Here is a 27,943-nt window from a genome sequence, read left to right on the forward strand (position 1 = left end):
TCATGATAGAGTCATGATAGAGTCATGATAGAGTCGTGATAGTCGTGATAGAGTCGTGATAGAGTCGTGATAGAGTCGTGATAGAGTCGTGATAGAGTCGTGATAGAGTCGTGATAGAGTCGTGATAGAGTCGTGATAGAGTCGTGATAGAGTCGTGATAGTCGTGATAGAGTCGTGATAGTCGTGATAGAGTCGTGATAGAGTCGTGATAGAGTCGTGATAGAGTCGTGATAGAGTCGTGATAGTCGTGATAGAGTCGTGATAGTCGTGATAGAGTCGTGATAGAGTCGTGATAGAGTCGTGATAGAGTCGTGATAGAGTCGTGATAGTCGTGATAGAGTCGTGATAGAGTCGTGATAGAGTCGTGATAACAGAGCTCAATTGTGAAGGTCCAGACCCTTGTACGAAATGCAATGAGTACGAGGGTCTGGTAAAACCGGGCTAACACAGCGGCAATTCTTGCACTTCTTTTTTACGTTTCATTATTCTACACTATCAAAACCTCCAAAACGTACATGTAGTTGTGCTAGAGCTTTGACTGTAGTTACAAACCAGCTGAATGTGTGACGGCGTTCACCACGGCACCACACTGGTGTGATTCAAAGATACAACATCAGATCGTGCTTTACTCATCTCGGTCGTTCTCCAGATGAAGCTGTGGCTCTTGTTTGTACAACTGTTAGTTCTTTGTTTCCCTTTGTCACAGAAACTGACTCAGTGTCTGTTTACTGGCAGGACTGTCGCAGTTACAGTGGACTGCAATGTTTAGCCAGTCTTTTTTAGAACAATAGTCTATTCATTCGGGCAGTAGGTTATCTTGTAAAACTCTTTTAGTTTAAGTGTTAATTTAAATGAGCACAGTTTGTTCGCTGTCGAATGCCGGACCTGATTTAAATTGCACATTCCATCCCCGGATTAGGGAAGACAGGCGCAATACTAACGTATGGCGAGGTACGTTTTGTCCTTTTCATGGCACTTATTTAATTTCCGTGTTTTTTTTAAACATTAACATGTTATAAGATGTTCAGTGACCATTGCACGGGTGTCCACAAAAAGGAGAAACTTAATTTGCTTTAGTGTGTAGCTCAGAGGACAGTAGGACACTAATTTGTCCGCTAAAGTAAAATCTCAAAAGGTCAGTACATTCGTTAATGATTTCTAACTATGCTTTGACCTCAATGTGGTCAACAGCAGCTAACGCACTGAAACGTCTCCCGGACTAGCTGCCTTGCTAACTGGACGCCGCTTCTCCTTTTTATTTACATGATGTGACACTGATCTTATTGTTCTTCGTGAGTCAGGAGACAAAAACGCCGCCCGGTGTCACATTGAATAATGCTTCTGATCAAATGTCAAACTGAGAGCAAAGTGAAGTTACAAAGCTACTGCTCGTACATCCTGTCACAAATGCAACAGGAATGACTATATATTACCAAGTATTTTGGCAAAAATGCAAACAAATGATTTAAGTCCACGGAAAGCAGTTTGTTATCCTCCAGTATGGCGCTGACTGTCCTGCGTTACCATGGAGATAAGCCGCCACACATCACTTTTAATAAACCGATCAACTTACATAATTAATACAGCACGGAGGCTCCAGTCCCTGAATGTAACATCACAAACATTTAACTGATAATACACATTAAACATTAAAGAAGGGCTTACACATGTTTTGAAATAGGGAATAATTCTCATATTTATTTAGGAAATAGTTACATAAAATATAGCATTAAAGTCTAGTGTAACAGACAAAATTGCACGCCGTAATAATCGTCATAATAATAATTAATAATAATAATAATATAATAATAATTATAACAATAACAATAACATTACCAAAGTAACACTGCTGGTAACCATTTTCTTTTACAAGGAACCAGGAAGAGTTAAGGAGCAAAAGGTTGTAATTTCATGACAATCACACTACAGCCTGACGGTACAAAATGTGGGTATAAATACTGGACAGTCCGCTAAAAAAATACACAAGTCCTCTTCTCATACAATATTAACAGTTTCATAGCAAAAAACTGAAACAGTCAGCTACTGATTAGCACCAGCTGGTCAAAGAAATTCCAGATACAAATTTTGGCATAATAACTTCACCTAAAGTTCAAATATGTCATTTTTTTTTAAAAATAAAGTGATAAAATAGTTTAGCTCTCAATGAAAATAAACAATTTCAAACAAAGAAAAATAATTCCTAAAGCAAAGATTCCAACAGTAACACCTTGGTCGAGTGATTGGCAATGGAAATGTACATATTTTCATATTTCATTTGCATATATCGATCCGCAATGCCCATTTTGCTTATGTACAAACTATTATACAACATTAAAGGGAAGCTGAGGTTTCGGAGAGTTTACACGACTTTACAATATGGAAATTCAACCAAAAAAAAGCATGTTTGTGATTTATGAATAACTCCTGATGTGTTCTTACAATCTGCACGAATCCAGAATGTTCCCTGAGCTAAAATGCTAAACCTGCGTACCGCTAATGTAGGCTACCACTTGGGAACGCTAATCCGTTGACTTTCCGATTTCCTGAATGAAGCTTACTGACAAAGAAAAAAAAAGATAATTACAGCTGTAAAAACGATGTAAAAAAGTTCCACACTTGTTTGTTTATTAGTCAAAGACATGTATTGCTTTGAAAAGAACATGCTAGTGTTGCCAAGCTAGCTGGCAACGTTTTTGGAAAGCATTAGCTCTACTTCCACCAAAGGAATTCAAAACCTTCAAAGACACAATTCTAGCATCCCATGACGTATAATTACAAAAGGCCTAGTTGTACAAAAAAGTGCTCAAATATTATTTACTCAACAGGCCTGGAATATTGGAAGAAGCAAAGATAAAATGGCACAAGACAGAATGCGAAAAAAGGGGTGAACGCGGCGGCAAACTTGGCTGCTAGCATAAAAGGGACGTGATGCTAGCAGCTAAGGTGTGTTCCCGTCGACTCGTCTACGTCACGATAAACGCTGAATCAAGAGAAAGTGTCTTTCAGTGCAGGCGACTTCTGCTCACACAGAGAAACACAAAAATAGTCAAAGTCGCTAATTGAGATGAGGGTAAATGTTAGCAATAACGACAAGGGGATAAGGTCGTTTGTAGATTAATGCGATTTTTTTGTTTTAAAGGGGATATATATGCAGCACACAATCAATCCAGGGCTGTGTTCCAGTTGTCCTCGGGAGTTTTTTTTTGAGAACCGACCTTGGAAATGTTCAAGCACCCCTTTGTACGAGGGTGACATTGTGGCTAGCTGTGCAACAAAATCAACATGGCGGCCTCTGTGTTAGAAGTGAATAAAAACACCAGACTGCCATACTTTTCATTTCTTGTAAAAGACTGTTGCTGTTAGTGTCACTTTTTGATGCTTTTATGTTGCGTTTTCATACAACACGCTGCTAATGTTATGCTAATGTTGCTAACGTCGGCCACAAGCTAATCACAACAACAGCAACCTGCACTCTGACTTGTAACTATATTTATTACATGACTTTTCCAGCTTTGTAGCTTAAATTATTTACTACGAGGAGAATTGGAACACAGCATCAGACTTACCCCAAGTTAAGCTAGTCGAACACAAATTGACACGGGTACACTGAACATTCGCAGTCTCTTAAACAAAACGGATACTTTAAAGTCAGTAGGGAGTTTTTTTGATAGGCTACGTGGCTAATTTGCGTAAGAAACTCAAGGGTGATGATGAAAAGAAAAGCACAGAGGCTACAGGGGGGGTTGCTCCGAGGTTTTTAGTTCCTTTGGTGGAAGCATGACTACATTTTTATTAAATAATTAGCAGCACAGTAAGAAATGAGTCCTTAAGTTCCCAGTGAATTCCAGGAGGAGACGATACTGTTGATCTGAAGGTAGTTCCAGAGTTTTCCACCATCAACTGCTCACCTTTTTTATTTTCAAACAAACTTTATACAACAACAGTGCAATGATAGGATTCCGCAGCAATCGAGACGTCACGAGGAAACGGTTTCGGAAGTCCTGGTTTGGTTCGGGAGTTGAAAGTTCGCCCCTGGTAGTTTCCGTAAGTGCTTTCCGTTGGATGTGAATCGAGTTCTTCCTCAATCGAAGGTCTTGCAAAGCATAAAACTGCATGCTCAGAACTGAATAAGCAAAAGTCGGCCGTGCGCCATCGCGAAGTCTTCCAGGAAGAGTTTGCTAAATACCCAAGGACGACCCCGAGGCGTCGAGGGTGCTGAGTTCGCCGTATAGGAGGCGTTTTTCCCCCGCGGGCTACACCTCGTTGGATCCCTGGCTGGTGCAGGAGGAGAAGCTGTCGTAGAGGGAGTCGCTGAAAGAGCCGCCCTTGTCCGGAGCGGGTTTGGAGGTGAACGCGGCCGAGCAGGGTTTGTCCACCATGCAGCAGTCGTCGGCGTCTTTCAGGACGGCGTCCGGGTAGAGGTCGGCGGGGGAGCTCTGGTTCAGCATGTTCAGGGACTCCAGGGACAGGTCGAGGGACACGGGCTGGTTGGAGATCACGGGGGACGACTTCTCCGACGGAATGTCCTTCTGCAACGAAATGAAAGAGAGACAATGACATTAGGACTTTATTGTCCCCATGGGGAAATCTGTCTGGGACTTGTACCTTAAACAAAACATAATTAATGGGAAGTTTGTGCGAACAAAAGTGCAGAACTGACACATCCTTGTTCTAGAACACCAGAGTCAATAAGTGATACCTTCTGACTAAGAACAGATCTGTTTCAGTTTGGATAAATGCAGGTGTGGTTAAAGAGCACGATCAACGGATAAAGTTTCAACATTTTGAATGATTTAGATTTGCTTATTGTTTATTTGGAGACAGTGCATGTTAACTCTTTGACCGCCAGCCATTTTCAAATCAGAGAGCTCCCCACTGCCAGAGGTTTTTCAGGATTTTGACTGTTTTTTCAAGACCCACCGAAAATGTAGGTGTACGGTCAACACGAAACCCACCAAAAGAAAGATTACACTCTCTTCTTTCATCTAAAAAGAAAGTTTGTTTGTACCTCTTTCCTCATTCTTTAGTAATCGTCCGTAGAAAATAGGTCAAATCACCCAAAATGCTGTTTTTTTAACCAAAAAGCTGAGAAAATGAAAGAGCAATGCTGCCACCTAGTGACTCAATAAAATCACTTGTAGTTCTTTTATTGAGTCACTAGGCGGCACAACTAAGATTTTAACACCAGACATGCTTTGCTGCAGCTGTTCCCATTGGAAAACCTAATTGACGGATTTCAATTGACGTCTATATACGTCATTGGCAGTCAAAAACACACTCTTATTCATCCTATTGTATATCGTTTAATTGCTTTTGGTCGTAGGGGAAACCAGAGTAACCGGAGGAAGAGAAAATCTGAAAACTCCTCAGAGAAAAAGGTGAAGCAGGCTCCTGTAAAAGTATGCGCTGTGAGGAATGTGGATCTCTTTTAAAATACAACCAACACTTTGTCAAAACTTGAGAAAACACTGGCAATAATGTGTTAATGCACAATGTTTGCTCTGAATGGACATGATCAAAGGCCAATATTGCGACCGGCGTTCTGAAAAAGAGACCAGACTTTTGGGGAATAGTGTCCCAACCGTGAATCGAGTTCAAGTTACTGAGAAAAAGTTCTGTTTTTGAGAAATGCGGGGAAGAAGTTCAGTCAGTTAGTGGCTTGCTGCAGTCATTGGCATTTAGAGTCTTATCAATTGAAGAGAAAGAGAAATCAAGACGATGTGTGGAAAAGAGTGCAAGAAGTCATGACAAACTTTCAGAACTCTTAGAGTGATGGATTGTGGACTTTCAAGAAGAGTTTTGAGTTTCATCTTTGACACAATGAAAACCATCTTTTTGCTTCAGCAGTTGAAGACGAAACGACCAAAGTGAAGAGGGTTCCTCAGTGAAGAGAATATTTGCCTCTCTAGTTAACAACAGATGCCGTGATGAGTTGAAAGGAAACCCTGATATACAAGAGGACAAAATGCTCCACAGTCCGGTGTAGAAGCTTCCGCAGAGGCCCGGGCGAGTCGTTTTGCTGTTGTCATCTTATACTGACACTGCACCATCGCCTGATTGCTGATCTGCAAAGCAATAACCGTCACGCCGCTGGAGAGCACGACGAGTTTATAATGCAACACCTCAATGCATGTCCCGGGACGAAGAGACAACAACCGAAATGCCACCTCACCCACTCTCCCTCCCTCCCGCCACCGCCGCGGCCCCTAATGCAACCTGGGGTCTTGTTCGGCCGGGGTCCGTGCGACGGTGCGCGCTGACGAGATTAGCGGAGCGCGGAGCTACGCTACACGGGGGAAATGCTAAGTCCAAACCGCTAACACAGGCAATCTGGCGGCTTCAATTAGCCCGCGCGGCGTCATCGCAAAAAAAAAAGAGCGCTAATGACGGGGCGCTGATGTGGCTGCAGCTGCGACGCCCCGAATGGAGATGAGCGAGCGACTCTACGAAAGTGCAGGGTCAGAAAAAAACGACAACAAAAAAGTTTAGGAAGTTGTTTTTTTTCCTCCGTAGACAGCGGAAATGGAGTTAATGCGAGATGGAATGAGATGAGATGAGATTAAGCACGGAACAGCTGTCGCGGGGTAAATCTTTCGGGGGCCTCGGCAGCCGTTGTGAGCCGGCGCTGGGGAAGAGTCTGCCTTGAGCTCCCCCTGCAGGCAGGAGTGGGGATGAGCTTGTTCGAACAGCAGCTTCGGAATGAAAACACACTTTTATCGAGAAAGGAACACTGGATCTTTGGACACTGCAGAGCTGTGATCAAAGCTAAAGGCACGACAATCAAATATTAGAGCGTTTTGTTTGGTCAGGCAGTGTATATGCAAAGAAAAAGATGATTATTGCTTAACTCCCGCCTGAACCGAGAGGATCTTTTTCCTCATGTCATCAGATTTTTTCTTGGGTATTCAACTCATTTTTGTAACTTTTTGTCATTTTTTTGGTCATTTTTTGGTCCATTTTTTGTCAATTTCTTGTGTCATTTTTTTTGTACATTTTTGCCACTTTTTCATCACTTTTTCGTCACATTTTGTCAATTTTTTGTCATTTTTTTGTCAGATTTTTGTCATTTTTTTGTCATTTATTTTTGTCAATTTTGTCATTTTTTCGTCAATTTTTGCCACTTTTTCATCACTTTTTCGTCACATTTTGTCATTTTTGTCATCCATTTTGTCATTTTTGTCATCCATTTTGTCAATTTTTTGTCATTTTTTTGTCATCTTTTTGTCAGATTTTTGTCAATTTTTCGTCAGATTTTTGTCATTTTTTCGTCAATTTTTCGTCATTTTTTTGTCGATTTCTTGTGTCATTTTTTCATCAATTTTTCGTCACATTTTTATGTCAATGTTTTCTCACTTTTTTGTCACATTTCCATCATTGTTTTCGTCTCAGTTTTGTTGCTATTTTCACAGCTTTTTTTCCAGAAGCTTTTGGACTGGGGTAAAGCCAGACAAGAGAAAATGTGCTCAGTTCAGGTGGGAGTTAAAGGGTTAAAGGAACAGGCCACCATTTTTACATACTGAAATGTGCTCTTACCTAAGCTTAGACGAGTTGAGGTGTAACTGTCTGCCAAAGATGTTGTTAGCATGTTCCTAAAGCTCCAAACGGGATGAGTTTAGAAGCAACCTCGCTCTTCCACGGGCACAAAGACCAGACAGGTATGGATCAACCTGTCTCAGCTCAGGTAAGAACATATCTCCGTATGGAAAAACTGTGGCCTGTTCCTTTAAGAACTTTGTGAACATCTGGGAATAGAGCTCAACAGTTTGGCTTCGCAAGTAAAATCCCACTTATGTTTCTCATATACTTTTAAATAGATATTTAACGGCATAGCGGAGGCCAATGAGCCATGGCGTATACTTACTGACCGAATATCTCAAATTCCATGCTTGAAAATCCGTCCAAATGCCTTTGCAACTTTTCTGTTTATAAAGTTTCAGATCCATATTTATTAGAATTGCGTTGTTTGGTCATGAGTACACACACACACTCTCTTTTTTTCCAAGTCTATGGCAAAAATGAGTGGGAAATGGACCTCGGGGACCTGACCTTGACAGACGATTAATTCTTAGAAGACTTCACGGTCAACTTTTGATACTTAAGTCTATTCTTTTTTACTTTTCTTCTACTGTAGACTTGAAAACACAGATTCATTATTTCCAGCGTGTCTCCAGCAAATCTATAAATGTAGTTTTCTTTCTCTCATTTCCAAGCTAAGCAAAGCCTCAAATGATGGCGGTCTGGTGCTTGTGTGGACTTCCCATCCCTCTCATCACTTCTCATCGCTCTTCTATGAAATGTGCCATAATGCGCTTGGATCCGCCCTGACCCGCCGCCCGCGAGGCCCCCGGCGCCGCTAATGATCAACGCGCAGACAACGCAACTCCAAACAGTCGCTTGTTTGTGCCTTCTGTGTCTTTGAAAAAAAAAAAAAAAATTCCACTGATTTTCCTGCCTCAGGGGGCGAGAGCGAGCGGCAGCGATCAGTGATGCCCGGCTCACATCTTCAGGAAGCTGAGGGAGTTACAAAGCGATGGCTGGAGGGGCTGAGCGACCACTAGGGGCGCACCAACGCGGGACCACTTAGTATTCTGCTGCGGGATTTGTGTCTCCTGTTTACAGTAACGCTGCAGATCGGTGTTTACAGATTGTTTCCGTCTTTGTGCAACGCCAGTACATGATACAAAGTGTAAATGAGTTTAGTTTGGTTTAGAGGTGGACAACGTTTCGTCTACATCAGGGGTGTCCAAAGTGCGGCCCGGGGGCCAGATGCGGCCCTCAGACCAATTTATGGTGGCCCTCGGCCTCTTGCTGTACCGGTACACATCACCAGAGATGGACCTTTTTATTTGAAATGTAATAATTCTCTAACCTGGCTAACACCAGGCTGCTGTGTGCGCTCGAATTATTTCGAACTGCACAACAGCCTGGGGACCATGGCCGAAATCTCCGGTGGATTTGGGAACCAATCACAGAGCGAGGAGGGACGGCAAGACGATGACGCACTATTCGATATATGGAAGCTTGTAGTTTATTTACGGATAATAATAAAAAAGTTTATTTACGGATCCAACGTGACAGCAGCAGTCACGATGGTATTTTTTGATCGAGCTTTAGACCTTGTTCTAAATAATTTAGCTCAAAAGTTTACAGCGGGTGCGTCATACGTCATCTCATACGATGATACGATTGGCTGTGGCTACGTGCAGACGCAAGAGACTTTTTTTTTTTTTTTTTCGTATCGCCCAATAAACGAGTATGGACGATCGTAAACCACACCTCTCCTACGAGAAAATGAATTGGTGGTCCCCAGACTAAATATCACTTGTGATTTTAGTCTGGTGTTAGCCAGGCTAATAATTCTCTACAATTCTAACCTAACAACTAACATTTTATTGTGAGACAGAGCTGCATGAAGGTTTTAAGCTTAAATAAAAGGTGTGGGGCGCAATTTAAACCTCTGCTAGTCGAAGATTTTGCGGCACTAACTACTGATCTACGGCCCTTCACCCCGTGTACACTTCAATATGCGGCCCCCCATGTAAAAAGTTTGGACACCCCTGGTCTACATGGTAGTGTCAAAATGGAACAATATCGAGTGTGTCACCAATGCCAAAGAAATGTGGAAAAATAAGGGGAAAATTAGAGAGTGGGGAAAAGGATGAAGAAAAAATGGGGGGGAAAAAGGACACGATTAGAACCAAAAAAAAAATTGGAAAGAAAATGAGGGAAAAAGTGAAAAAAAAAAATCTAAAATAATGGAAAAAATAGAGAAATAGATGGGGGAACATTAATTAAAGTAGAAAATTAAACTTTCTAATCCACTACATTTGTACAGAACTAAATTGAACTAAATTGCACCTTTGGATCCATTGGACTAGTCATTGATTATTTAACTTATTGTTTGTGCCACGGCTGGTCAGGCCTAACTTTTCCCGTCACTACTCTTGGCGCCATGTGGTAATAAAAAAAATTAGAATCGATTTTGGATTCAGGATATAGTTCATATGATACAGCAGGATTGTCATTTTAATAAATGTAACTTTAGGTTGCATTGAGCCTGTTCTGGACAGAAGGTCTCTCCAGCTGGTCCCACCGTGGAATGACAGATATATTGTCATGGTGTGAGGTGGAACACGGAAAATTAAACCCAAAATACGGGACTGCAACAAAACTGGCGATGTTTAATGAATGATGAAAACCAAAATGACAAAACAATGACGCGACCAAGGACGAGGGAAACACAGGGGTATAAATACAAGAGGAAACAGGGCACAGGTGAAACACATCAGGGCGGGGCAGGCAGGTAACGAGGGAAGTAAAGCAAAATCACAAGGACGGAACACACGTCAAAATAAAACACAGGACTAGACCAAAGACAAAACATACAAAAACAGGGGAACAAAAGACAAATCATGACATATACACTGTATTTCTATGGGCGCAGATGAGGTGGACATTCTTTTACTTCGTGGCTTTCAGTGAGCCCTTAAGCTGAGAAAGTACTGACACATTTCCTGAATCCTCAGAGTTTCCCACTATCAAACATTTGTGTCTGTGATGCTCCTGGAAGTCTCAGCAGTAAACGTAGTAAAACTGTATTAGCGAAAATGGTGAAAAAATGTCCTCACGTTTGAGTTTGAGGAGATATGGTTATCACGGCATATGTCACAGAGTTGTGAATGTGTTCTTTACAATGATACTAAATACAGTGGTGCAAATCATTATCTAATGGGCTGGAAATGGCCTAAACCAAAATATGGACCAGTGTCTAAAGTGACTTTTTTGACATGGAGGTGGTTCACTTCAAGACCTGAAAACTATGATAAAGCTGAACTGAAAAGGCTCATACAACAATGTAAAGCTCAGACATGGACCTCCTTAAAAATCAATGATAGCCTTTGCCACTGTGGGTGGTAATATTATCTGGCCTGGCCCATAGACTTATTAGAGTTTGATCTTTAGATGCACTTTAAACGACTTTTTGACCCCACAGCCTTTGGGCCTTTTTTGTAATCTGGTTATATAACAAACAAATGTGTCAAGAAAAACAGTTCAAGTTAAAAAAATGCCATTTTTCTTTGACATCTACAAAGATATAAAGATGTTTTTGAATTCTGAATGGAAACCAAAGAATTGACAACGGATCAAGCTAATCTCTTTGAGGGAGAAACAACAAACATGGATTCTTTCAAGCCACTTGCCAATGTTCTCAATCCACTCAACAGCCGCCCATTCCTTTCCTCTTTATTTTTGTTGTTGTCTGGGTTGAAAAACACATCCTCCACTTTACGCTTGTATTTCTTCCTAAGTTCTAGCAAAGTCTATAAAGGTTGAAGTGACAAATGCGCGGGCGTGCAGGAGTTAAGGCCAGTCGTGCAACAGCGCCGGCCCCGAGGCTCGGAGCTTTTTCTCTGCCCGATAACTGCATCCTCACCACCCGCCATCCCAGGTGTAAACCACTCAGCCACAGGCCCACGGGGGCAGACGGCGAGGAGCGAAAGTTATCCTCGCAAAAATAGAGACCTTCGAGAAATATGAGCCGCCCGGTGAAGGAAGCAAAACGGTCGGAATGTTCAAATTAGTGTTGTTCGAAATTCCCAAAGAGGCCTATTACTACTGGCCTGAAGATGACTTTTCAACGTTCTGCAGAAGTTGTTGTCTTTAATTGAGGAGGGTGCCAAGAAGAAGTACTGGTAATTTGATGATTTTGTGGTTTATGGGTGCGGGTATGTGAAAAGAAAGAAGGATGCGGCGCCTTTTCACTGATCAGACCGAATATTTGTGGAATTTTTCTTAGACTTTCTTTGTTTGTTCTCTTAGACATTGTGATTTCATACCAACACCAATTCATGCATTTATTATTTGACTTGCAAACATTATATTAAACAGTGGCTATTAAGCTTTTTGCAGGTATTTGGTATTAATCTCAAACAGAAAATGCGATATACTGTAGATCTAAAACAGCTGAAACTAAATAACCAGTAGTCTGTGTTTTCACTTTACGAGGATTAATGGAGAGGTGAGTGGTGGGGTCATAAGAAACAGACCTGGAGTCTTGTTTTGAGCCAAACGCGCATCTTTAAGTAATCTTTGAATCTTCCCCAAAACATGGGGGTCTGTTGTTACACACCATTGTATTTAGTACAAAGCTCTAAAAAGTCCATCCATCCATTTTCTTCTGCTTTATCCGGGGCCGGGTCATGGAGGCAGCAGTCTCAGCAGAGATGCCCAGACTTACCGATCCACACACACCTCCTCCAGCTGTTCTGACCCCGAGGCGACACCAAGCCAGCTCGGAGACATAGTCCCACCACCGTGTCCTGGGTCTTCCACGAAGCCTCGTCCCAAAAGGACATGACCGGAACACCTCCTGAGGGAGGCGGTCAGGAGGCATCTGAAACAGATGCCCGAGCCACCTAGCTGCTCCTTTCAACGTGATGGAGCAGCAACTCTACTCCGAGCTCCTCCCGGGTAACTGAGCTCCTCACTCGATCTCGAAGGGTGCGCCCAGCCACCCTGCGAAGGAAACTCATTTCGGCCGCTTGTATTTGTGACCTTGTCCTTTCGGTCATTACCCAAATCTCATGAGCACAGGTGAGAGTGGGAACATAGATCGATCAGTAAATCAAGAGCAAAACACCAGAGGAAGCAGAGGAATTAGTCAAATTTGGACATTTAAGTAAATTTGACAAATGGGGCAAAATCTAAAAGAATTTTCTTTTTGTCACATCAGGCAGTTGAATGTGTGTGTTGAATGGACCATCATTTTTTAATTTTCAAAGAATTTATGGCGTTCAAAATGTTTTCAAAATGTGTTCAAAATGTATTATTTTCCAAGGACATGTAGATACAAGCTTTAGATTTCTTTTGAGACTTTTTAATGCTCCTCAGAAACCCTGTACCACTCTGGAGATTAAAACTAAGATAGAGGGCTGTGGTTGAAGTGTCCAAATTGTGATGTTTTAACAAATTGTTTCATTGCTAATACTGCAAAACAAATATCAGCCTGAAGCAAAACAAGCCCAAAGTTTACTTTTCTAGATTGTATTATGTGTTTGGATGCGTCTTTCAAAAACCTTGAAACTTTTTTTTTTTTTTAAAGATTTCTACATCAAATTCCATACACTTGTACAACACTTTTTTTTCATTATGATCTTCTCTTAAATCTTTTAAAGCTGTCAAAAGCATGACCACTCGATGGAAGACATGCAGCGGCACGCTGAAACATGACAATATGATCATAGTCTACAGCGGGAGGTCGAACTCGTGATTAATTCCTTTGTTTATGCCCAATTAAGCGCTGGTGCCGAGCGAGTGGGGACTGTGATTGACAGGCCTGTTCGGCTTTATCTTCATGTGGTAATTGTTTACTGAAGCACGCACTTGTTTGTTCGTTATTAGACACGCTGAGATGCACATCCCCAGCAACCAATCCTCCAATACATGTCAGTACAGCGACCATGGTGGCCCGAGGTATTCCTCTGCATGCTTCTGTTCAATTGTCATACTTTTATGCTGGCCGAATTTTCCTACCCTGCATTCTGTATGTATGAAGATGATGTATACAAATTGGGAATTACGAGAAGATTTTACTGTATCCACAATAGACACCGAGCAGGAATCAAACTCCATATAGCAACAGAACACGCCAATATTCCAAGATCAACGTTAGCTCCACAAATCTAGATAGGAAATAGAATGCGTTGTCAGGGAAATCGTGGCGGCCATCTTGCGATTGTCTGATTAGCCAATGTCTAATAGAGTTCAGAACTGTGATGTCATATCGCTAAGCATCATGGGATTTGCAGCAGTAATAAACTAGTGAACATTTGAAAAGATAAAACACTGGAGTTATGTTTACATTAAAACACTTGGACACCACAGTGAGTTAGATTTATCTACCAGTAGTGACTTAACGTTTTCATCAGTCTTTACACTGTTTTTAGCTAATGCTAGTCTAAAGAATATGTATGCTAACATATGTATGCTAACAAATGGCGGATCTCCATGGTAACCGAGGATTTTCCCAAACTGTTGAAATTCCCCCTATAATTGTACTCACAACAGTCCTCTGAGTCTGTTTTCAGAGGCTCACGTTGTTAAAAGAATTGAACATGCTAACAGTTAGCCTAGCTAGATGCTACTCTGCCTTACACTCAGCACACACATTATAAAAACATTTCTACCGCACAAACACGACTGTATTCAACACCCATCAGCATTAGGGTGATGTAAGACTCATTTTCAACCGATTAATAATTGTTTTGACAAATATTTATGAAGAATGTGTTCAGTTAGCAAGAAGGCTACTCTGGGCACCTTTTCAGACTTCTTTAGCCTTTAAATGATATAAATAACATGAAACACAATATCAATGTCATATAGTAGGCAGGCCTATATCAGGATACTTTCTGGACAGAACCTTTTAATAAACAATATAAGTAAAGCTGCGTTAACCATTTGCATTCTAGCATTTAGTCCAGAATCCAGAAAGACTGTGTTGATGGGCTGTGACAAACCCAAATGAATAGGCAATCTACACAGGAACTGATGATATATCTATGGTGACCCAAGGGGGACAAACTGCAACAAAAAAAAACTCCTCAAGTTCGTGCCTCTCCTCTCTATACTGTAAAAGAGTTATAAGTGAAGCCCCCAAAACAGACAGAGAGAGACAAAAGGTTGCGAGGAGAGACGTCGGCGTGAAGGGGAGCGCGCGGGGAGCTAGGCTAACCGGAGGGGGGGCTGGCTGGTGCCGGGGTTAGCGTTAGCGGGTGTTAGCGCTGGTGTCAGGTGCTGTCAGGATGATGAATGGCGGTCCGGCGCGGGCTATGGCGCTTCTACATCACTCTCCTGAGCGTTTGTGAAAGGTTATTAGAGGCTCCTAAATCAGGAAAAAAAAAGAGAAAAGTAAAAGAAAAAAAAAGCTTTGCGGCTTAAGACAATGTCCGAGCTCCCTTTGACAGCGCGGGGCTGTGCGGGTGAACGGGTGACAGATAAATGCTCTTTTCATAAGCGTAATGTGGGGGTAAAGCGAGTTCAACCCAGCTCATCCATCATTTAACAAGACGTCGCGGCGTTGGGAGAAAGTTTGCAGAAAATTATATTTAGCCCATGGCTTGAATGCATATTGTCTCTCGAAATGCCAATAAGGCTTCGGCGTAATGTATGGTTTCCAGAAGTGCTATAAATTCCCACGTGAGACAGAAAAACTTGGGAGGATGAGGAGGATGATGACGGAACACCTGAGAGGACTGCACTATTTGTATTTTAAGATTAGTGATTTAAATTTAGTTTTAAATGAAAGATTCAGCCCACAGTGCACACTTTAAACAAGTTCAGAAGCATTAGCATTTGAGGAAAAACATTCCAGAGTTTGTTTGCAGAGGTAAATTACTGAAAAATCCTTGTGGAGAAAGACATTTTGATTCATTGTGGCCATACCGCCTTTGCGGTGCCCAATCCCATCAGACCTTGGAAGCTAAGCAGGGAAGGGCCTGGCAGGACTTGGATGGGAGACCGTTTGGTAACACCAGGAAGCCTAGTGAATGGAGTGAGTGAGTGAGTGGTGGTGGTCGGAGGGGCCGATGGCCCAGACTGGTTGCCTCGCTTCCGTCAGTCTACCCCAGGGCAGCTGTGGCTACAATAGTAGCTTACCACCACCGAGTATGGAGTGAACAAATAGTGCAATGTCAAGCGTCTTTGAGTGTCCAGAAAAGCGCTATATAAAACCAATTCATTATTATTATTATTATCAATTGCAAATAATATAAATATGCTGCCCAAATATGCACTACGCACTGCACTTTCTCTGATTCAAAGCGTGGTGTCCTGCACTGGTCAGCTCTAGGGCTACAATTAACAATTATTTTTGGTCATCAATTAAGTGACGGATTATTTTTAGGATTAATCGATTAATTGCTTGGCTGTGAAAGATGTATGAACATTTTCATTAAATTTTTTAGTAATACATGAAGCTAAAGTGGTGCCGCTTGAGTAAACCATAGTCACTGTTTGTAGGAGGCCCTTAGTGCTAATTCTGCTTTCTGATTGGACAAGATTGTACAAAATACGAGATACCCTGAATTTAAAAAAAGTCGATTTACTTGGGTCTGTGTTTACCAGAAAATGATTAATCAAAAAACAAAAATGGTTGTCAACTATTTCAATAATTGACTAGTTGTCGATTAATCGAGGAGTTGTTTCAGGACTCGTCACAACCCTCTACAACAATTTTTCACCATCTTCACCTCGTTTGCCCGTTTTTGTTTCCCGCAGCGCCCCCTTGAGACGCCTCCACTGAGCTGCAGGTGTGGGGGGCTCTTAGTGCCTCTTCAGTGTCTCAGAAGAAGACATTTGTAGGTCTCAAATGTCTCATACGCTACCTGTTTGTTTACTTTTAAAACTTGGGTCCTTCACGGCTAGTACGGAATCTCTGCGGTAAAAAAACCCCACTGAACCTCACAAAAACACAGCAAAGATGTACAAAAGTATTGATGTTTGTACTGACAATACACAACATGTCCTACTGAAAATCACACTCTTTTTAGGTTTTTCTTTTACCTGCACAGAAGTAAAACCAACTTCAGGCTTTACAAAAACAGTTTTGTAAATGGAAGAAGCTTACATTTCTTTCCTAATTTCTTTCTATCCATCATGCTAACCAGACGAATTTGAAGACAGAACTATAAAAAAAAAGTCAAGAGGTCAAACAGACAATTATAACAGGATATAAAAAGGACAATGTCAAGTTCAGAAGACTAACAAGGCTGTGACAAATGCAACACAAAGTCTGCGTTTTTGTACAGACTACTCTTCAAATCTCTATAAAAATGTCTCTCAAACACAAAGCTTTATCTTGATGCCTCTTGTCTCACAGCAAAACATGTACAATATCGTCCCATCTGTGCCAAGGACAATGCGACTGCTGCACAACTGTCAAAGCCCATTTCTTCAGTGTGAGATTTGGGATATTTCAGGATCTTCTCCGGGCCGAACACGTGGCATCATCCCGGGACACGGAGTCAAAAAAAAAAGAAAGAAAGAAAAGAAATCAGACTTACTTATTGTTCATGAGCAACGTCAAGCATTGATCGGCCCGAGTCCCCCAGTACGATACAATACGTGATTGAAATTCGCGTTTGGTCAGATTCGATTTCAGGAAGGTCATGGAAAAATGATCGGCGCGCTTAAAGGGATTGTGGTCAAGGACGGGGGAGCTCACTGTCAGGACGGACCAGTTGTTATGCTGCTGGACAAACGTCAGGACCGGCAGAACATTACAGTTCTGTTGAATAAGAAAAGTACTGGGCTGTCCATAAGGAGATTAACAAGTCTGATGTAAACTCTTTCCACAAGTTAACGTAGCAAAGCATCATGGCTGCTCCTGACAGGTTGTCCTTATATACAGTGGACGTGTTTTCTACCAAGGACAATAAGTCTACAATAGCGGTTCTGCTATGTTGGATTATTTATAGCAAACAGACAGCGTGTGGCTATGAATTAGCTAACATGTCTTGGTTTAAACTTCCAGCAAAGAGCACCTTACCAAGATCTTCGGCTGGATTTGATTTGAACCACCCCAACCAAGCTCCAAGAGGGGTCAAATATGATCATTTTCCGACCAAACTGGGAAATGTGACAGCTATGCTAACCTCGCGGCAGCTAGTGCGAGGCTAGTGACAGTGTCCAGTTTTGAGAGGAATATCTTTTATTTAATTTTGTTATAGTACGGGACATTTAGGGGATTATACCAATAAGAGGGGACGGAGGGGAAGAGGGGTAAAATATGGTTGTTGAGAGCTATGTTAATGTTAAAAGCTAATCAATCATGATCATGTTGTGGCCTAATAACTGTTACAGATATGGGAACTTTTATATTGATCTAATTTTCAGGAGTGGTTATAAAAAGTGTAAATATTCAAAGCCAATTTTTGTTAATCTCGTAAATGGACCGAAAGGACAGATGGAAATCTGACACATTTACACAGCGTACTGTGTAAAACTGTGTGTTTATTAAAGTGATAGTCTGTGAGTTTGTGAGGAGAGATAGAGTGGAATTTGTAAGTAAACAATCAAATCCCTCCCGTCTTTAACCAGAAAGCTCTTCTTATGGCAGGTGTGAACTGTATGATTGTTTTTGTCTTATAAGAGTTTTAGATGTCACACTGCACGACGTGGGGATGGTAAAATCATGAGCTGCACTCGTCTCCACTGTGCGAGTGTTCAATGAGACAATCGTAGCCATGATCAAAGTTTAGTGCGGTGTGTGCTGATGTATGTCGAGAAGCTTCATAGAGATCCTCTCTGCAGAGTAGGCTCACTTTACAACTGGTATTCCAAAATATCAGACACTGCCTGATGTCGGTCATAGCTCGTCTTTGGCTTTTGCAACAGTAGCATCACACAGAACCGTTGTACGACCAATCAGGCGACTCACTGTCCACCACCTCGCAGAACCTCACGCAGAACCTAAACCGCTCATGTGGCACCTTGAATTTCAACTGCACATGTTTATTTGTGTTAGCCTGGCCTTAGCCATCGGTAAACTCCGGTCAATTACCCTTTCCCTACATGTACGTCTGGGTCTGATCTCAGTGGCCGCTTTACATCAGTTGAATTTCAACCTACCATTCAGCGAGCGGGGGAACGTACGAAAGTAATGGAAGCTCTTCAATCCGTTCTGGCTCGGCTCCCAAATATCCACAAATTGAAATTGAAGGCTGCTGTCCCCAAGTTACGATAGCTCGCTTCACTCACTCGGGTGCATTACACACGTCATGACCAAACGCTGGCAAACTTCAAACTTCAAAAGCAGTTCACCTGAAAACGCAGTTGTGAAGCTCCAGACCCTCTGTACGAAATGAGCTACGAGGGTGTGGCAAGACCAGGCAGGCCGCCGATGTTGTCTCGTATCCGTCATGTTTATAGCAACGCCATTCCGATTCTCGTCTCTGTAAGGGTAGCTTACAAGTTGTTTTCATCCAAACAGTAAAAGCAGCACGTCTTAATCAAGCTGCCGCTTCTCTCCATGTGAAAGTATTGACTGAAGTCGCCCTAAGTCTCCCGACACATCCACTGTCAGGCGCTTTGCATAACTGTCTCCCCTCCAGCAGGAGCGTGGTGCGGAATATATTGGATTTTTATTGCTCTCTCTTGTGTCAGACTCATCCACATCTTTATGAGGAAAAAAAAATAAAGAAATCTCAAAGTGCGGAAGTTTCGGCGCTCCACCCATGGCGCTCCGACCGCACAGCCCCCCTCCCCCGAAAGTCAATGTTTTCCTCCTCGGATTTGTTTGCAGATTTTCATATAGAGAAAGCGGCTTAATTGCTTTCGATCGGCGCGGCCTCTCGTGTCAGCGGGAATTTGCCTACCAGTATTTAACCGCGCTGAATGACAAATGAGGAGCAGTGACCGTGAAATGGCCGTAGCCCAGCCCCGGCCCCGGCCACCCCACAAACAACCTGACACCCAAATCTATAATCTACGCCAGAATAAAAGAGGAGCGAACGCAGAGCTAAAAATGAGTTGGCCGCGCTCTGGTTCGGGATGATGAATCCATTTCAAACCTGCTCTAGAACACCAACCACAGTCAGGAGTCCCCAGATGATTTTAAAGGGACAGGCCACAGTTTTTCCACACTGTGATATGTTCTTACCTGAGCTTAGACGAGTTGATGTGTACCTGTCTGGTCTTTGTGCCCGTGGAGGAGCGCGGTCGCTTCCAACTTCCCCCCCATTTGGAGCGATAGGAATACATTGGGAGAGGCCAAATGCTAACAGCGTCTTTGGTCGTTTTGCGTGACTGAGGGCACGCACAAAGACCAGACAGGTACGCATCAACTCATCTAAGCTCAGGATGGGAAAACGGTGGCCTGTTCCTTTAAGATAATATTTTAAACAGGGCTTGTTGAAGGTATTTTGTAATAACGTCAAACACATTTTTTGCGCTAACTTGGTTTAATGCAATGTTGATCTAAAACAGCTGATACAAAATATCCAGTTGTTTTACTTCCTGAATCTTCCGAGTGATATCGTTCGAAGCCCCACCCACCCAGAATCCTCCTCTTTGCTGTGCAGCGGTGTCAGTAAAGAAGGAGAAAAGGCAGTGTGGCTGTAGTGAAGCTGTGGCGAGTGTTTTGACTCTGTGATGAAAGGATTAAGCTTAGTAAGAGATGGAGAGGTGAGGAAAGGACTTCCTGTCTTCCAGCCACTGGGAAAGATTCAAAGATAACTCAAAGATGCGCTAGCGGCTCAGAAACACAGCTCCAGGTCTGCTTTTGGTTTTGAACAACATTGTAATGTGGTAAAACGCTCTGAAAAGTCAATTTTGTGTAATACCCCACCTTAAAGCAACACTATGAATGAATTTGATGAATTGTATTTTGGTGAAATTGTGACAAATATAGTCAAGTGTTCAAAACGCATGACAAACATAATGAAACAAATGTTATTTATCTGACAAGTGTGTTTCTGATGTTGGAATGAAGAATTGTTCGGACACTCACACTAAGGCGGTCTCCTGGTTTGGAGTCCAGAGCCCCCTCCTGCAGCAGGCTATAGCGGGACAGCCTCCTGCCCTCCTCCAGCCCGGGGTAGAAGTCCATGATGGACAGGCCCGTACCCACGCTGCACCTCTTCAGGGTCTGCTCACTCTGGTCCACTGTGGAGGGGAGGACATCTCAGTGCACGGAAAAGAGGTATGTCTGCGGTATGTTGCTAATGTTCAGTTCAGTTCTTGTTCGTTTATATCGCTTCACAGAAATACAGTTAGCAAGTAGAAGAGTTTTCACTAAGCCATAACTAGCCTTGGAGATCAATCGTGCCCACAATGCATCACAATAACCGGTCCATCTCGTCACTTGAAAATCGAGGTTCATAATGTGTTGTGTATTGTGACTTTAACTGTTCCGTCTCGAGCACATTTCTACCATACGACGTAACAGTAACTCTTTTCCTTTCATACAGAGCCTGTCCATAAATAGCCTCAGCGGGAGCGCGGCGCTAACCTGAGCCGGTGGTGCTCCTGTTTGGTGACTCCAGCTCGGTCTCGGTCTCACTGCTGCTGCCCGAGTACGTGCACACCCTCAGGGTTCTCTCCTGCGCACACAGAGGCAAACACTCGGATATAGACACTCCAACATAAGCACAACACCCACGGAAGGAAGGCTACTTTTACTGCCAAAAGGCTACAGTAAAGGAAGAAGTCCAAGTTGATGATACATTGGCAGGGATTTCTCAGCTGAAAATGCATTTGTTTTACCAGAAGCTGATGTGCAGAAAGGAAAACTATTGTTACAACAACTTAAACTAAAGCATAGTGTATGTGAAACCACGCTATCTTGGTAGTAGATTATGTAAGAATGGTACCCCGGGCGGGTCCAGCTCCTTGCCCCTGCTTCTCCTCTCGTCTGTGGAAGCTGAGACGCGAGGAGCGCACACACTCGACCTCTTGGTGCGGATGGCATCTGTGAACACAAGACAAGAGGGAGACACTGAGAAGACAGCCAGGGAAACAGCACTGTCAGGGGGCACAGGGTCTGAGGGAATCTGCCAAACTGGACCCCAATGTCACCAAGAAACCCACTTATATCCAAGGCATAAGGGCGGAAGCAAAGATTCCTAATTGTGTTTTTTTCGGTTCATATTACAAAAGTGTCCAGGAGGATTAACAGGAGGACTGGAATATGAAATTATAAACGCACAAATGTTTTCCTAAACTATAGGGAGTGCAGCTTTTATGAGACATGGAGAGACAGGGACTTTATATTCGCAGCAGAGGACGTCATATCACTGCCAAAGTATGAAACGTGCTAATGCTAACAGATACAAACGGCTTTGTGTCATGCTAGGGGGCGTGGCCTAGCGAAGGGGAAGGAAGTGTCGAGGAATGATGAGCTCACACAAAGTGAAGTCAAAATCAGGTTAACGGACAACGGATCGTCCACTAGAAGCGATAAACTGACACTCCAAGCTAGCGTTAGCATGGAGCTAACGTTAGCTAACAGTGACAGTGCAGGATTTTGGAGGCAGTTGTGGTGAACAGGTCTGGGCTCATTCTACAGGGCATTAGGACATGTCTGGAACATGTAGGGGGATGAAAATACTTCGTTTTAACATTTTTAAACTCTGTATAGTCCCTTTTAAAGTAGTTTTGGATAATGGGTGAAAGAGTAGTTCTTTTCCCACTTTGTTTTTCCTCCAGCAGCTTTCGACCATGACCTTATATGGGCGATTCCAGAGATGCCGTTTTACAAAGTCACAGTGAATACAAATTGGTTAGTCCCACAATAGTTGACTTTTAAAACTGATGCTAATGAAGAAATGGATCATCAAAGTAATTTTACAACAGTACTGTACTGAAGTTGAGTTTTTGAGGATCTGTACTTTTACTAGATGAAATGGGAGTCAAGGCTTATTCATACGTATATCATAAGACACAAGAGGTTCAGACTTGCTCCCACGAAAAGAAATTCCGTCTTTTTGATATTGTAGCCCTCGGTCTTATGAAGTATGAACTGCCTTAACACATGTAAAGATGTCATCGCTTATTTTGACATTGGGGTTCGTAGTAAAAAACTGTTGTATCTTGATTTAGGAACTTGGAGAAAAAACTGCACTACAAACAAACGGAGACTCATATTTTAGAAGCACATTTTGATAGATTTAAGGTGAGGCGCTGCCGGCAAAGCTCAATATTTTCAAGTTCCGAGTTTTGAGCAGTTTGTTTTCTTAACATGTGCTGCCAACTGGAAACAAAGGCCTGAGTATCAGCCGCTTTGTAATTCCACTCAAATCTTTCTATTGAAGTCTCGGTTTAAAGACTTCCACTAAAAAAAACAGATTTTCCGTGATATTCTCAGTCACTTGAATAGAATTGAGATATCCGGACAGAATTTTAAACCAGGCATTGTATTGTTGTGAATCTGTCCCCCCAAAAATATATGTATTTTTGCACATTTTGACACATACAATGACTTATTTCCATATGAAAACGTGAATCCTCTCGCCTTATGTTTCCCCCATTGTCACAAAAATGTCCAAAACAGCGCCACAGCAGCCGCCTCTCCCTAAGTCACGGCTCGTCCTCGCCTCCAATGCTTCGTTTTCCATTCAGCGCGTGACAATAACCGCTCGCTTTTCGTGCTTTCAAAAAAAATATACACTCACAAACCCACTTTTCTGTCCAAACAATGTCCTTTCCCCGCGCCGTTCCTTTGCGTCACGGTGACGGCGGCCGGGGGGAAAAGTTAAGTAAAGGTACAGCGCTAATCAAGATGGTTCCAGGGGGAGGAGGGAAAATGCTAGCTCTGCAGTTAGCGGTGGGGGTTGGAGGCTGAGGCGGGTCACTCAGGCGGTTATTGTGGCTTTATTAAGACGTCAGGGCGCGTCCAAACACAAAGTGGTTATATAGAGAGGGAACAGCGGACATCGGCAGAAGGCGCTTTATGGCCGCGCCGCTGTCGCCGACGCAAAGGAAGCCGTGCACTTCAGATAATGAGGGATACTCTCTGTACGATCACCTCCACAAATGTGATTTAAAGATATGCAAAGCAGAGGCTTGAAAGCATTCTTTCAGGTACCTCAGGATGGATGTTTCGAATTCTTTAAATAATATGTAACGATTAGACGGTAAGGAGTGCCAGACAGGGCTTGTCAGAGTAAGTAACAATCTACTCCAGATCATTATATTATACTCATTTGTTAATAAGTTATTTGAGGCTTTCATTGGGTATGAACAACACTTACAGAGGTGGGAGTTTATACATTTTACTTCATCCCACTCCTTTTACGAGTTAAAAAATGTACAGGCAACTTAGTATAACTAAGCTAACTAAATTCAATCAATCTTTCTCTCAACAATTGTTTTAAGAAATTAAGAAATTATTTGTACAAATGACCAAATATGCTGATATCTGTGGTGGGAAAATCATAAAAATTTTAATAGCCAGGTTTAATTTTGAAGAAGATCCTTATTTATGTAGCGCCTTTCACAGACATGGTCACAAAGCGCTTTACCTGAGACAATACGAGCGATCGCGATGTCGTCACATCCGTTGGCCGTGGTAGGCATTTTACATTTTCATATTTGATAAACATTTTATTAAAATCCTATAATAAGCAAAAACAATGTCCATAAACAGGGCATTGCTTCTCTTGCGTTGTAACAGATCTATCATTTTATAAAACCGAGATAGAGGCCTGTATGCATCAGCTGCCTACCAAACATCCGGTGAAAATTGCGGAAGTAAACAATAACAGCGATCGCTCGTATTGTACATTCACTCCATACTCGGTGGTTCTAAGCTACGTTTGGAGCTTCAGTTTCCCCTGGGGGAGACTGACAGAAGCGCTGCACATGTCTGTGCCAACGTCCCTCTGACCACCACCATACATTCACTCTCACACACCATTCATCCTGGCCTATTGTACATGTTTTTAGTACCCGGAGACACGGGGAGAACATGCAAACTCCACACAGAAAGGCCCCTTCCAGGTGGGAATTGAACCTGGACCTTCTAGCGGTGAAGCGAGAGCGCTAACTGCTGTGCCATTTTGTTGACATGTTCTCTTCAGGGGGGATTTTTAGAGAACTTATTTGTTTTTGAATGCACTCAGTTGGGGTTAAAAGTACAAAGCTAGAAAATGTGGTGTTGTAGGTCAATCAGAATCGCAGCCAATCTTCATGGCCTCGTCCGCTTCTACCAGCTGTGCTGTAACCCACCTCCGCCCCGTCACCCCCTCGGCCCAGCATGGATCCTCCCGTCGCTCATCCTTCTCCAGCCTCCCATTCCACCACCAGTGTTCAGGCTCCAGGGAAAGACATCCCAAACACTCATCTAACCTGCTCATGCATATGATCATCCATATGTCTTCTGCTGGGGTCTATATTTATGCATGCTAATAAAGCTTTCTCATCTAATGCTGCTTTTGCTTTGTGTTTGAGTTCTGTTGAGAAACATTAAATCAGTGGAACATGTATGCAGCTTATTGTGAGCCTGAGACTTTTGAAATTTCGTCATCCCGACAGTGTTTCCTGAAATGGTGAAAAGGTTACGCCTGCCTCTTCACCACCGCCAGCCTCTTAAGATCATGGTAGACAGTATATTGTCACTAAACAAATCCATCCCTACCTGCTGGAGTCGAAGCACCTCAGCTTATCCATCAAATAAACTTGTCATGGCGCCTCACTTATCTTTAGCATTCTTCTCCAAACTTCCAAACTTTGACATTTTTTCTTGACTTTCCTCCTCTCCGGAGAGCCGTGTGAAATGGCGTTAGCGTTCCCGCGGGCCTTTGTGTTTCTCTACCTCCATCATCCATCCGTCATCTCAAACCTGTCACTTTTGATGCATTAGCCTCCGAATTAGCCTCTTCATTTCTCCTCATCAGCCGGCTAATAACTCCCCCCCGCACGCCCCGTAATAGCCCCCGCACTTCGGAGAGCTGTTGCCGCCGACAACCAATATTTCACTTAAAGGTAGAACAAGCCGCCGCGGAGGCTTTCAGGCCCGGGCGCGCTGCCATTTTAATGTTAGAAGTAGCTTTTACAGAGAGCGGCGCATTTGTTTTTGAGGGGTTTATTATGAAATGTATTGTTAGCATTGGAGGGCATTAAGATATATCAAAATGCAAAAGTGCAAACGTAAACAACGCTAGCATCAATATGGAGCGAGGGATTCAAAGGAGAGTCGCGGAGGGTAATCACGACTCAGACAGCCTTGTACTGCACTCACTGGAGGGCCTACAGGAGCAATATTTACTTCCTAAACACTTAGCAGGGAAACTTTTAGCAGGCGTGGTTAAAAGGTGCTGACATTGTTGCAATACCACCCCCTAGTGGCAAAGCATGGCTCCAGAAAATGCGGCATAACATGGAATTTAAAGCCTGGTTCTAAAGAATATGATTGTTTCTAAAGATAGAGGCTCCTCCTTTGGCAACTGCTGAAGGGGTTTTATAGTGGATATTTGCTCTATACATTTTGAACAATCACCACTGACCTGCATTGGCTCATAGATATAATATAATAAAGATGAGCGAGTCCCATTCAGCCCCATTCATTAAAAAAGGTTCCCGAATCCTGTGTAAAATGTAATGGCTGCTCTATCTCCTCCTACGCAGCCTGTTCCTTAAAAGAGCAAAAAGGGGGGAAGCCCTGCACTCGAGAGGCGGGCGGTGCCCCCACAGAGCTCCAGAGCTTGATTGACAGGCTCTGGAGCCAGTCAATGCACTGAAAATGCTTCCAAATGTCAGGCTGAAAGCCAGGCTTTTAAGCCATTCTTCGGACATTTTAAGTCCCGTTAGGATCAATACTCGGAAGTGTCTCTTGGAGTCGCCCCTGGCCACCAGGGGGCGGTATTACAGCAATGTCAGCTCCCCGCCATAAGGACCATACAGAAGCGTGTTCCTCACTCATTGCATTGGCTGCACATGTCAATGTTTTATGGAATAAAGAAAGGCAATGCAAAACTGCTGCCATTTTGTTTTTCAAAGGTGAACTATGGCACTTTTAATAAAAAAACACTTGATATTTTTCTACCTTTAAGTGACCCAGTATTAGTGGTTAGTGTAACACCTTTACTTTCCATTACAGAGGGCTCTATGACGCTCCAGGATAAATTTCTCGGAAGATTTTCATTGCTAATGGACCCTCTCACCAGAAAACCTACTAAACAATTGATCATGGAGTGTTGTAGGAGCCACTGTAATAGAAAGTAAAGGCGCCATGCTAACCACTATACTGCCTTTGAGGTGCAAAAATGTAAATTATGCACAAATATCAAGCTTTCCTTTGGCATAAAAAGTGCCATCGCTGCTAAATTGTACACATTTAGTTTTAGCCACGCACACACATGCATCTTTTGTAGTTTCCTTTATAACAGGTTTTGGAAAGAAAATAAATAACCAATCCAACCGAGTGAATGAATTTGAAGCTTGTGACACCTTGCTTTAATTGCTGACAGCTGATAGAGAGAGAAGTTTGAATTTAGCCAAACGGAAAAGCCGTTGTCAGAAGTACAAAGTGTTCTTCACTCCAGCTTCTGTAAAACAGCTATAATTGAAGCCATACTTTCGTGAGGGATTATGACAATTATATCACCATCTGCAGAAAGAAATATTTCATTTTCCTGTCATTTACAAAAAAGCTGTGTAACTTTGTAAATGTGGTTGATACTTTTTGTTTGTAAAGATACAGATCAGGGAGTAAAGGGGTGAATTGTGAAGTCAGTTTTCGAACTCGTGACACCTTGCTTTCAGCATATGTACTGCAACCTTAACCACTAGGCCTTGATTTTCTTTTTAGTAGATAAGCATCACTCATATTATGAACAACGTAAAACACTGCTTACCTCCGGTGGAGAGCTTGGGCAGCCTGCTCTGGGTCACCGCCGAGTCGGAGAGGGAGTGGCCCAGACGGGGAGGGGGTGGGCCCGAGACCGTGACGTCATCGGGCTGCGACGACGAGCAGGAGGACCCGGGGTCGGAGGCGGCCGCGGCCACCACCACCGGGCCGCACGACTCGGACTTGGGCAGGGGGAAGGTGCCGATGCCGCTGTCCAGGGTCCTCATCTGACACGAGGAGCCTGGAGAGGGGGGAGAGGGAGAGGGCAGTGAACACCGGGGGGCGAGCCGAGGCGGGGCGGGGGCGTGTGTGGAGAGGGGGGTAAACCGGGAGAGGTCACATGCAGCGGAACGGGTGGTGTGTGAAGAGGGCGTCTAACACACGGAACACAAGAAGAAAGAAAGAAATGAGATATTACTCCCTTTAGATGATTTTACACTCCACTTCCATTCAGTATTCAATCAAACACAGCTGGATGACAATATTCAGAAGAACGGTAACGCCTCGTAAAATATTTGACCTTCCAATTGGCTCGTTGCACAATGTGGCTACGCTAACCGCTAATCGAAAGTTGAGGGCGCCGGTACTTCACGCCCT

General features: G+C 43.0%; 1 protein-coding gene across 4 annotated transcripts in view; it reads right to left on the reverse strand.

Moving 5' to 3' along the window:
* Positions 1 to 3,484: 3,484 nt before the first annotated feature.
* The window catches only part of LOC306981805 (nck-associated protein 5-like), a 220,556-nt gene continuing 196,097 nt past the window's right edge, over positions 3,485 to 27,943 (reverse strand). For 2 of the 4 annotated variants that reach the window (XM_079581486.1, XM_079581487.1), the window contains 5 exons: positions 27,354 to 27,587; positions 21,372 to 21,469; positions 21,011 to 21,101; positions 20,510 to 20,664; positions 3,486 to 4,529 (listed from right to left, as the gene is read on the reverse strand). In XM_079581486.1, coding sequence (XP_079437612.1) covers positions 4,254 to 4,529; positions 20,510 to 20,664; positions 21,011 to 21,101; positions 21,372 to 21,469; positions 27,354 to 27,587 — 854 coding nt within the window. In that variant the 3' untranslated portion in view covers positions 3,486 to 4,253. Of the gene's footprint in view, positions 4,530 to 20,509; positions 20,665 to 21,010; positions 21,102 to 21,371; positions 21,470 to 27,353; positions 27,721 to 27,943 lie in introns of those variants that run through there. The other 2 variants (XM_079581485.1, XM_079581488.1) reach the window with 2 other exon arrangements.

The sequence above is a fragment of the Gobius niger genome, assembly GCF_951799975.1.
Source record: "Gobius niger genome assembly, chromosome: 23".
In the NCBI taxonomy this organism is placed as follows: Eukaryota; Metazoa; Chordata; class Actinopteri; order Gobiiformes; family Gobiidae; genus Gobius; species Gobius niger.